The sequence below is a fragment of the Nuphar pumila genome, chromosome 7 (assembly GCF_984573655.1).
Source record: "Nuphar pumila chromosome 7, dmNupPumi1.hap1.1, whole genome shotgun sequence".
Classification (NCBI taxonomy): Eukaryota; Viridiplantae; Streptophyta; class Magnoliopsida; order Nymphaeales; family Nymphaeaceae; genus Nuphar; species Nuphar pumila.
In genome coordinates this window covers 126,233,869-126,243,411 of record NC_143255.1, presented here as the reverse complement: position 1 = coordinate 126,243,411, position 9,543 = coordinate 126,233,869, and the positions used below count along the sequence as shown (strand labels likewise).

At 37.3% G+C, this 9,543-nt stretch overlaps 1 protein-coding gene across 1 annotated transcript; it reads right to left on the bottom strand.

The window, feature by feature from the left end:
- Positions 1 to 1,405: 1,405 nt before the first annotated feature.
- Positions 1,406 to 4,095, bottom strand: LOC149833406 (uncharacterized). The gene is made up of 3 exons (XM_090013428.1): positions 3,747 to 4,095; positions 1,694 to 1,832; positions 1,406 to 1,575 (listed from the first exon to the last, which is right to left on the bottom strand). The coding sequence occupies exons 1-3, from the start codon at positions 3,987 to 3,989 to the stop codon at positions 1,406 to 1,408; spliced, it is 552 nt and encodes a 183-aa protein (XP_089869554.1). The 5' UTR covers positions 3,990 to 4,095.
- Between the last annotated feature and the right edge of the window lie 5,448 nt (positions 4,096 to 9,543).

Sequence of the window (9,543 nt, the reverse complement as noted above, 5' to 3'; positions counted from 1 at the left end):
AAACCGCCTATTTCCGTGGCTTTTACAGTGCATTGGTATGGGGAAACCTGCATTCACTTGCAACAAGTTCAATATGTCATCTGTTGTATTTACAATGGGATCACTGAAGTCCAAGAAAAATTTCAAGTCCTCTATCTGATTGGTTGCTAGAACAGTTCGTGGAATCTCATTGATTTCTAGTTTGTATGTTGGAATTATTGTCCATAAACTGGCAAGTACTGGTCTTCTATCTAGATCACAAAAAGGAATAAACTTAAATTACCACGAAAAAATAACAGCAGATAATAAATGATGAGCATAAAAAAGTGAGGAGCAGATGTTCCATACCAAACCGAACAATGAGATAAGAAAATTTTGATCTTGTGAAAAAGTTTCCTGCCTGATCAGTACAGAACTTATCAGCCATTTCAACCACTACACGTCCATATGGAGTGCTTTTGGAGAGATCAATAACCAATCTATATCTGTAATTTGGTCTAATTGTTTGGAGTGTTGATGCATCTATTCTGGCAGGTCCATTCACTATGACCTAAAAAGAAGATACATACATAAGAAAAGAAGTAAAAGAATCAAACATTGTTTATGCAATAAGGAAACTTTAAAAAATGAAGCAACAGAGCAAGCCACACCTGTTCTTATTTTTGGCAGCCAAAAGCCAATAATATGTTTTCATTGCCTAGAAAAAAAAATTGAGAATTTGGTGTGGAACAGACAAATGTTTAAATTGATTAGGATATGGTTAGATGCTTAATTTAGAATGATACATTTCATCTATTTGTTATTTACTGTAAAATTAAAAGATGATTATTAAATCCAAGTAGCTGGCTTCATGTAGTCTGGATAGATCTTGATGGTGATAATGATGATGATAATGATAATATTTGAATCCATGCACTCAAATAGGGTTGTATATAAATGCCGACTTGTAAAATACTATTTCTTTTCTTTCTATCTATCTTCTTCTTCTTATTATTATTATTATCATGATTTCCCCCCTTTTTAACATTTTTAAGGCAACAAAGGGGCACCTGCCTTGTGAGATAACCAGAGACCTCTCCATCTGCCACAACAACCCAAGGTCTTAATACCTTTTCATAAAGTAGTGTTTTCCACCGCTCATGGTAATTAACGCATATACAAAAAATATGCAGGAAGCCTGTAAAATTTTTGTTCTGATTCACCAAACTCAATACAACTCCTTGAAGTGAAATTTGATCCTACAAATTCAAGAATGTCATGCATGCATGTTTTATATCATGTTTCTCGTCTTGTCTTTCCTTCATCCTCAAACACGCTCACAGTTGCTTCTACTTAAAGTCGAAGACATTTTCGGTCTTAACATAAATTCTTCTGTGTACCAACACTGAATAAATGCTTTACAATATCTTGAATAGTTCAAAATCAATTAGTCGACATGGAAAACAAAATGGAGACTTACAGGACAGCTTGAAGCATTTACACACCTAAAGCCACCTCCACTAGTACAAGCTTCACTAAAAGTAATTTCAATAGAGATATTCTCAGCATTTGTAAAACCAGCTATACTGAAAAGCGAAGCAGTTGGTGCTACAGTGTCTGCCAAGATATGTCAAATAAAACAGAATAAGACAAACAACTGGACTGTGAGAAAATTGTTAATTTATGCAATCAACAATAAAAACTAGAGTAGCAGGATCATAAACAAGGCTTTTACCTATGAACCATTTGTAGGAAAAAATTCTCTCTCCAACTGAGGTTGTAGCTTTAAGATGCAATACATGATATTGATTTGCAGTCAAGTTCTTCAATATTAGAAGTCCAAGCGGACATGATTTTAGAGGCTGACCATTGAGCTGTTAAAATCGTATAGTCAGGATTTGTGCATTCAGAAGGCCATAATGGCATCTAAATCAAGCATAAAGTTATAAACTTCATATATCTAGTTGATACCTAACCATGAATTTAGATTAACTAAAGCAAAGAATCAAGAAAGCTTTATAAGAGTTTGAACCCACAAGCAAGCAGTAAAGTTATAAACACTTCATATATCTAGTTGATTCCCAACCATGAACTTTGATTAACTAAAGCAAAGAATAAAAAAGGCTTGCGCCAATGTATAAGACTTTGAATCATCACAACCAAGGAGTATTGAAATCAATGACATTTTCTTGCAGTCGGATAGTGATCATCTATTGGAATATTTTAATGGTTCTACTCGCACACTATCTAACCATGCTGCTAAGCGCAATACACAGCTGCTTCTATGCAGTGTAACACCAACAACAACAACAACAACAACAACAACTACGCCTTCATCCCAAAACAATTGGGGTCAGCGATATGAACCAAAAAAGAAATTCATTTTGGGTCTTCCACATGAATCCTTTTCCTCCAATCATTTCTATCCAACGCCATGTCCTCGGTGAGGTTCAAAGCATTCATATCCTTTCCTATCATCTCCATCCAAGTCTTCCTAGGCCTACCCCGACCTCTTTTAACTAATATATTTTCCCATTTCTCCAACCTTCTAACTGGAGCATCATTAGGCCTTCGCCGAATATGTCCAAACCACCGTAAACGATTCTCTCGCATCTTATTTTCAATGGGTGCAACACCTACCTTCTTACGTATCTCTTCGTTCCGAATCTTATCTTTTATTGTATTTCCACACATCCATCTAAGCATCCGCATCTCAGCTACACTCATTTTTTGAATATGATGTCTCTTGGCAGCCCAACATTCCGTACCATATAGTAAAGCGGGTCTAATAGTCGTCCTATAAAACTTTCCCTTCAACCGCAATGGCATTCTACGATCGCACAACACTCCAGTAGCACTTTTCCATTTCATCCACCCAACCTTTATCCTATGATTTACATCTCCATCAATTTCTCCATACTTTTGAATGATGGATCCCAAATATTTGAAATAATCATTCACCGGTATATCTTGCTCACCAAGCTTCACTACACTCCCATCACTACTTCGTTGCTTACTAAACCGACATTCCATATATGCAGTGTAACACCAACATTGTAAAATTTAAATCCAAAGAAAACCTTGTTTTTTTGGGATAGGCAAGCTAGGGTTAGGCAGACCTCTACCATATACAACTTGGATTCCCCAGGAACCAGTGCGGAGGTTTATCTCTGCATACACAAGTTCTACCTAAAACAAGATTTCTAGCTACATATTACATGATTTGTCAACTAGGAAAGCAAAAAACTGCTGAAACTGACCTTTCAAAAAAAAAAACTGCTGAAACTGATAAAGAGCTTGCAGTACGTATCTAGAGACCATAAAAAGGTGCTCGCGACCCTCAAGGGCGTTATTCACTAATCGAAAGAAAACCCAACTAACCCGCATATTATACTAGAAAACAAACAAGGCTAGATATGTAAGAGAACGACCAGGCGGGAGAAATTCAGTGATCAATGTTAATAGATCATATAACAGATTTTGGATAAACGACACAAAGCCAGGTAATGAGTGAAAACAAAAACTAACAGAAAACTAAATCAAAACTCAATTTACTAGAGATCAGTGAATAACTGTATGCAATACTACGTCTTTCATAAACAAAAAAACTGTATGAAATACTACTTCTACCATCATATAAGACGACCACCAGATTTAACTCTAAGATAGTTGGGCATCTCCAAGATTTAAAAAGAAACTTAGTTCAGAACCATAATCAAACAGAGCTCAAGCAAGAGTCCAGTCAGCGATAGTCAAACAGAGTTCAAACAAGAATGCAGGCACATTACCTCACAGAACACAGAACAACCACCTTTGACACACGGATTGCCACCTCTCTGGTCTACTAGGGAGTACTGGAAAACAGCACTTGTGAAGCGTGTTCTAGCTGGTGGTGTGCTGTTGAAACGTATAAAAACAGCAGAATCACCCCCCTGCAACAACACCACCATCACCAAAAACACCAACAGACTAGGAATCCCTTGCAAACCCATCTCACAAATGTTGGTTTCTTCAGCTTCAGAGAAACACATGACAAGCAGGGGCCAGGAACCCAGCAAAAAGCACAACCAATACCATTATTTTCACCACTTCGAAAAGCGGATTCACGAGCTTTAGATGGTGATCAACCACCACCATGTACAGGCCTATCAATGAACTCAATAAATACGTACTCGTTCCACATTTAAGTGTCCAGGTCAGGCACAACTGCTCACAAGCTCAACCGAACATATGACATTTATTGTTTGTGGTTGTCCCGGGATGTGCCAACCATGAACAACTTAAAATAGTAGTCGTTAGCTCTTCATAAAATATTGTGACAGAGAAACACCTAAAGATCAAGCTTTACCATTGTCGTGCTGCCAACTTTATAGACTATGGTCTATGACCATTTTATTTATTAACTGATATGGTATATTTTGTTAGTGGGGATCAAACTAAACCTGGCAGGACTTGTTTTTCCGGTGAGTAAAGGAGTCAAAGGCGATCAGCTCAACTGGGATAGTACTTGTTCGGGGAATTATTTTCCACACAGAATACGGTCGAGCCAACCAGTCTAGGACTCATTGAAAAAGGTCAAGTCAACTGGGCTAGTTCTCCAGTCCAACTGGATCGGGCATGCATCTGATGACAACGTGGTGCAGAACAGATGAGTAGCTAGTCTTAGGAGTTAGAGTCCATGAAACTCCAAATAGAGGTCCCCAACAAAGCTGGCACCGGCCCAGTTACGGGCATATACCTGTGCACAGGTCCGAGTCAGTCAAGTCAAGTTCCTCTAGGTGTGGTTTGCTTTGACTACGTTGTCTGGGTTGAACTGCATGTCAACTGATCATATAAAAGCTTGTTGGTTGGATATTTGGATAAAATCGGATCCATTTAACATCAGTGTATCGTGCTAGACTGCTAGTTGGCGACAACCTTTTGGATCACGAGTAGGGGGTGATGGATATCCAGATTGAACCTGAGCCACTTGCATTCTCAACTTGAGACCTCCAACAACTTGCACAGTCCCTTTTTTGACTCTATTGGCAAAAAACAATACATATTGGGATTCAGGGAATTAGCTTTCCCACTTCCCTTTGTTCCTTATTTCGGAACACTGAAATAGAGGGAGTTGACAAAATCTTCTCATCCTGAATTCCTTGATGGGAGTTGATCATCATTTCTTCTTGGAAGTCTGTTTGTTTCCATCTTTTTTATTTGGAATTCATACTACCATGATTGATTCACCATTTTTTTTTATATTTACACGGAGAAACCACCTCAGGATCAGGGACCTAGCAGCGCTGGCTTTGGCTGCCATACTTACAGTCGCTGTCCTGGAGTGTAAAACTCCATGGGCTTACCCCTTGCCGTCAGGGAGTCGGAGTCGCCACGCTTCAGCTTGCGTGAGGGGTGACGATCGATTCACGAAATTGATGGCTACTTTTCTTGGATATCGAAGATCCCGTTTGTGAATATTCTGCAGGGGAAAAAAGAACAAGGAGCATCATTTTCTTAAGAGAAAGTGCTTCCCATGAAAGGGATGCCTACCCACGGGAAGGCAGTTTCCCATGAGACAAAGTGCTTCCCCATCGGGGTGTCCTTGTTTTCGTAAGAAAAAAAGGATTTTGGAATTTAACAAGCGCCACCTCTTTCTCGAGAGTGTTTGTTTCACCCCATGTGAGAAAGAGGGCCTATTTCATAAGAAAGATGCTGAAGTATCTTTCAAAAAAAAGAAGAGAAAGAGACTGAAATATTGAATAAAAAAAGAGAGGTTGAAATAAAATACGCCCTTAGGTAATGAGAGCTTAGGAACTCCTTTTCCCCAATTTCTATCGAACTTGTATGTAGAATCCTGATTCCACGGAATCACAATTCAATTGCACTAACCCATATTAGCAGGGACATGGTAAAAAGGCAGGATATCTAGCACCAACATGATGACACGCTATGACATGTGTTGAACACTAACACTGTATTTTTTTTTATGTTGCATTACCTTTTATGATAATTTTTTTTGTGTTTTTTTAAAATAATTTTGAGCTTAATCTTTAGATGATGTATATATATATTAGGCTTTTAACAAAAGAATATTTAAAAGTATGTATTTTCATGTCCAAAATTTCAAAAAAAATTACGTATCAAATATCTCGTGTCCCTACTTACCGTGTCCATGTCCATATCATGACATAAAACCATCAAACTGGCACTTAAATTCCCCAATCCCCGAATATTTGAAAAATGTAGATCAGGCATAACCAAGGCTACTAGTAGCTCTGTAATTTCAGAGTGGTTTCCCGTTCCTCAAGAAAGACAAAAAACCAGTCTCTTTTCAACTCACATAAAACAATTATTAAGGGCCTGTTTGGAATCTCGGCGCTGGGACGAGGGTTTATGCATTTGGTGGTATCGAGGTAAAATCTTGGTCAAACTATGTTGGTGATCCTGTTTGGAATCTGGGTGCTGAGACGGGGGTTTATGCATTTGGGATGGGAAGTGAGGCCCTTTCTTCTTTGTATTTGCACTAAATTATGGATTTGGCAGCTGCCACTTCTTCAAATGCATAACCCCCCCCCCCCCATTCCATTCCAGATACATATTCCAAACAGGCCCTAACAGATAAAGAGGAAACGACTAACGCAGAGCAGAGAGAGAGAGAGAGAGAGAGAGGTATGATATTAATGGGGGAAACAGATTAAATTGGGGAGTAAATGCTTCTCGAAAGACTAAAAAAAGCTTCAAGGGTCTTTGAAACCAGCGACTCTCATGGAAGCTTTAATTAAAGAAGTCGAACAGTACTACTACCAGTAATCTCTTAAAAAGAAAGAAAGAAGAAGACAACCAAGCAACCCACGGTGACAAATATCACGAGATTTTCATGATAATATCGCCAGAAATTGCCTGAAAGTTTAAAACATCAAATTCTTGTGAGATTTTAAAACAATATCACGAGATTTATGAAAAACATAAATACCATGATTTAACTACGATATTTACGTTTTAAATGGCTATTTATCGTAAAAAAGACTGTGTATTTTTATTTTTAACTTTAAATAAATTTTATTAATATTTTCTTATATATTTTTTTATATTTTTTATTTATTTTCTATTGCCAAGATTTGGCTAAAAAAATGCGAGATTTATGAAAATTCTTCAATTTCTTGCGAGTTTTTTGAAAAACAAGATTTTGCCGAAAAAATCGTTTGTCACTATGAAGCAACCTCCACCACTCCAATCACAAACCTTGTCCCTAAATTTCTACAACCCTACGACTAAAGAAAAAAAAAAGAAGATAAAATGGGGTTTAGGGTTTGACCCGAACCAGATGCGTCCAAAGTGGCATCGGAGCTCAAGGCCGCCCCCAAAATTTGACTTCCTTCCACCCTTTCTGTCTCGATTCGATTCCCTGCCAAAAACAACGCAAGATCCAAAGCAGAGAACTCGAAACCCTAGGAACTTTCTCTGCGAGTGATCCTCTGCGTTGTCTTGGATCAGGAAAAAAAAAAGAAAAATAAAAAAATTAAAGAGCAAGAAGATCATCTGATCCTGAGATTTAGGCGTTTTTTTGGGGGTCACCAAAACCTTGGCACCCATCATTTGGACGAGAGGGGAGGGGCTATACCCGTATAGCAGTAGCCAACCATGCTCCAGTCATAGATGCATTGGAAATCAATATACTCTAGGGTATCACGTATCAAGCGTACCAATTCTAGATACTGGTAAGAAACTAGTCTATGAAACCATAGACCAAGTATCAAATATTTGAGACTCATCTTAATTACTTGAGAAATGTGTATCATCTTTCAGCATCAAGTTTGAATCTATTAGCATTTTGGCATATAAACATTGTTTTCATGTTAAAAGTAATCTATATTATAATTTATGAAAAATTATTATACAATAATAATTGATTTACATATTATGTTTAACCATTTTAATGTATGGTTATCTTTATAAAAATATATAGCCATAAGGTGACTCTTGGGAGGCTATCCCAACCGCTTGAATTGCAAAGAGACGTGTCTCTTGGAGGCTGAAGAGATTTTTCCGAGGGATTCGTCCCAAACTTGAACTCTTTACAAGGTTATAAATACATTAGAATAGTATAAGATCATACAATGAACAAAAACATTCAATTGTAAGAAAGTTGAGAGTGTGGATCTCCCTGAAGATTTCGAGCGTAACAAAGTATATTTCACCCTGCAGAAATTTTGCACTTGTGCATTCAAGTGCCTACATTGGTATCAAAGCGGCGAAAGAGCGGGGACAAAAAAAAAAACACAAAGGACCTCCTCTGTTCTTAAACACCTCGTCAATGGCTGGTGGTGGTCTGTCACCATATCTTTCTGTTGGTGGGTCAGATCCTTTCTTCTCTCGCTCTGCATCTCCTCTCGTCGGATTGCCTATCGGCCATTGGGGGTGCTGCCTAATGCTGAGAGCAATGTGTTGACTGGGCTCCTCTACTTTCGGCGAATCCTTGCCGGAAAACTGCATGCAACAACTACGTCAATCATTCTCCCAAATGAAAAGGGGGCAGGACGCTCCGATGGATCGTTGTCGTGTAGGTGGATGCTCTGCCATCGTGCAGGTGACTCATCCTCTCCGGTGAGTCGTTTCCGAAAAACCGTAGGCAACCATTCTCTCAAAAGAAATGGGGGCAAAAGTTAGGGTTTTGGAAGAAAAGGGTCGAGAACCCTCTTCTTTCAATTTTTTCTCTTTAAAAAAAAACTAAATTTATTTTATGTTTAAGTCCATATATTTTAGTTAATTTCATTAAGGACCCCCTTGAAAGTTATGCTCAAAGGGTTTGTTTTCTGAAAATTTCAGAAAGAGGCTTATTTTATGATTTTTTCAAAAATATGCCTCTAATCATTTTTTATAGAAACAAACTCTCGATTTTCTAAATTTACAAAAAGAGGGTTGGATCTTTCTGTTTAACTCAGAAATTTTTTATTTTGAAGTTTCTGTTTTGTTTTTGCTTAGAGAGGCTTTTGCTTTTCTGAAAATTGCAAAAAGGTGGTTCCTGATAAACTCAAAAAGTTACAGAAAGAGGTTTATGTATTTTTGCTTACATAAAGCCTCTTCTTTTATTTTTTTAAAATTGCAAAAAGGTGGTCCTGAGTTTCTAAAAACTACCTAGTACTTATTTTTATTAAAAGTGTTTAGAATTTAACAAATTTTTTTATGCATTTCTTGCACATTTAAGTGCCTTATTACATGTTAACTTGTTTAAAAGGATCACTACTAGTAACATTGACAAATATTAGTTGAAATAAGTTTATTAATCATAATATTTGTTTACAACTAGAAAAATGACAAATCGAGTAGTCATAGCTGAGTTATCCAAAATTAAAAAACTAAATGAGATGAATTTTGGATTGTGGAGAAGAAAAATGAAATATCTATTAACACATGACAAGACTTTGCATGTATTGAATAATGTAAAATCTTTATTAACTAATAAGTCTAGTGAAGAAGAGAAGAAACCTTATAATAAGTTTATCGAGGATGATCAACTTGCTTGAGCCACTCTTCTAACATTCATGCAAGATGACCTCATCCGAGTATTTGAAGACTTTGGCACCGTAAAAAAAATGATGGAAG

What these genes read in the sequence shown, in the direction of transcription:
- LOC149833406 (XM_090013428.1), bottom strand. Translation starts at nt 3,989, where the DNA reads ATGTGTTTCTCTGAAGCTGAAGAAACCAACATTTGTGAGATGGGTTTG. An exon ending in GTTGTTCTGTGTTCTGTGAG is followed by an intron (nt 1,833 to 3,746) that starts GTAATGTGCCTG and finishes CGATTTTAACAG; the next exon opens with CTCAATGGTCAGCCTCTAAA. An exon ending in TTCCTACAAATGGTTCATAG is followed by an intron (nt 1,576 to 1,693) that starts GTAAAAGCCTTG and finishes ATATCTTGGCAG; the next exon opens with ACACTGTAGCACCAACTGCT.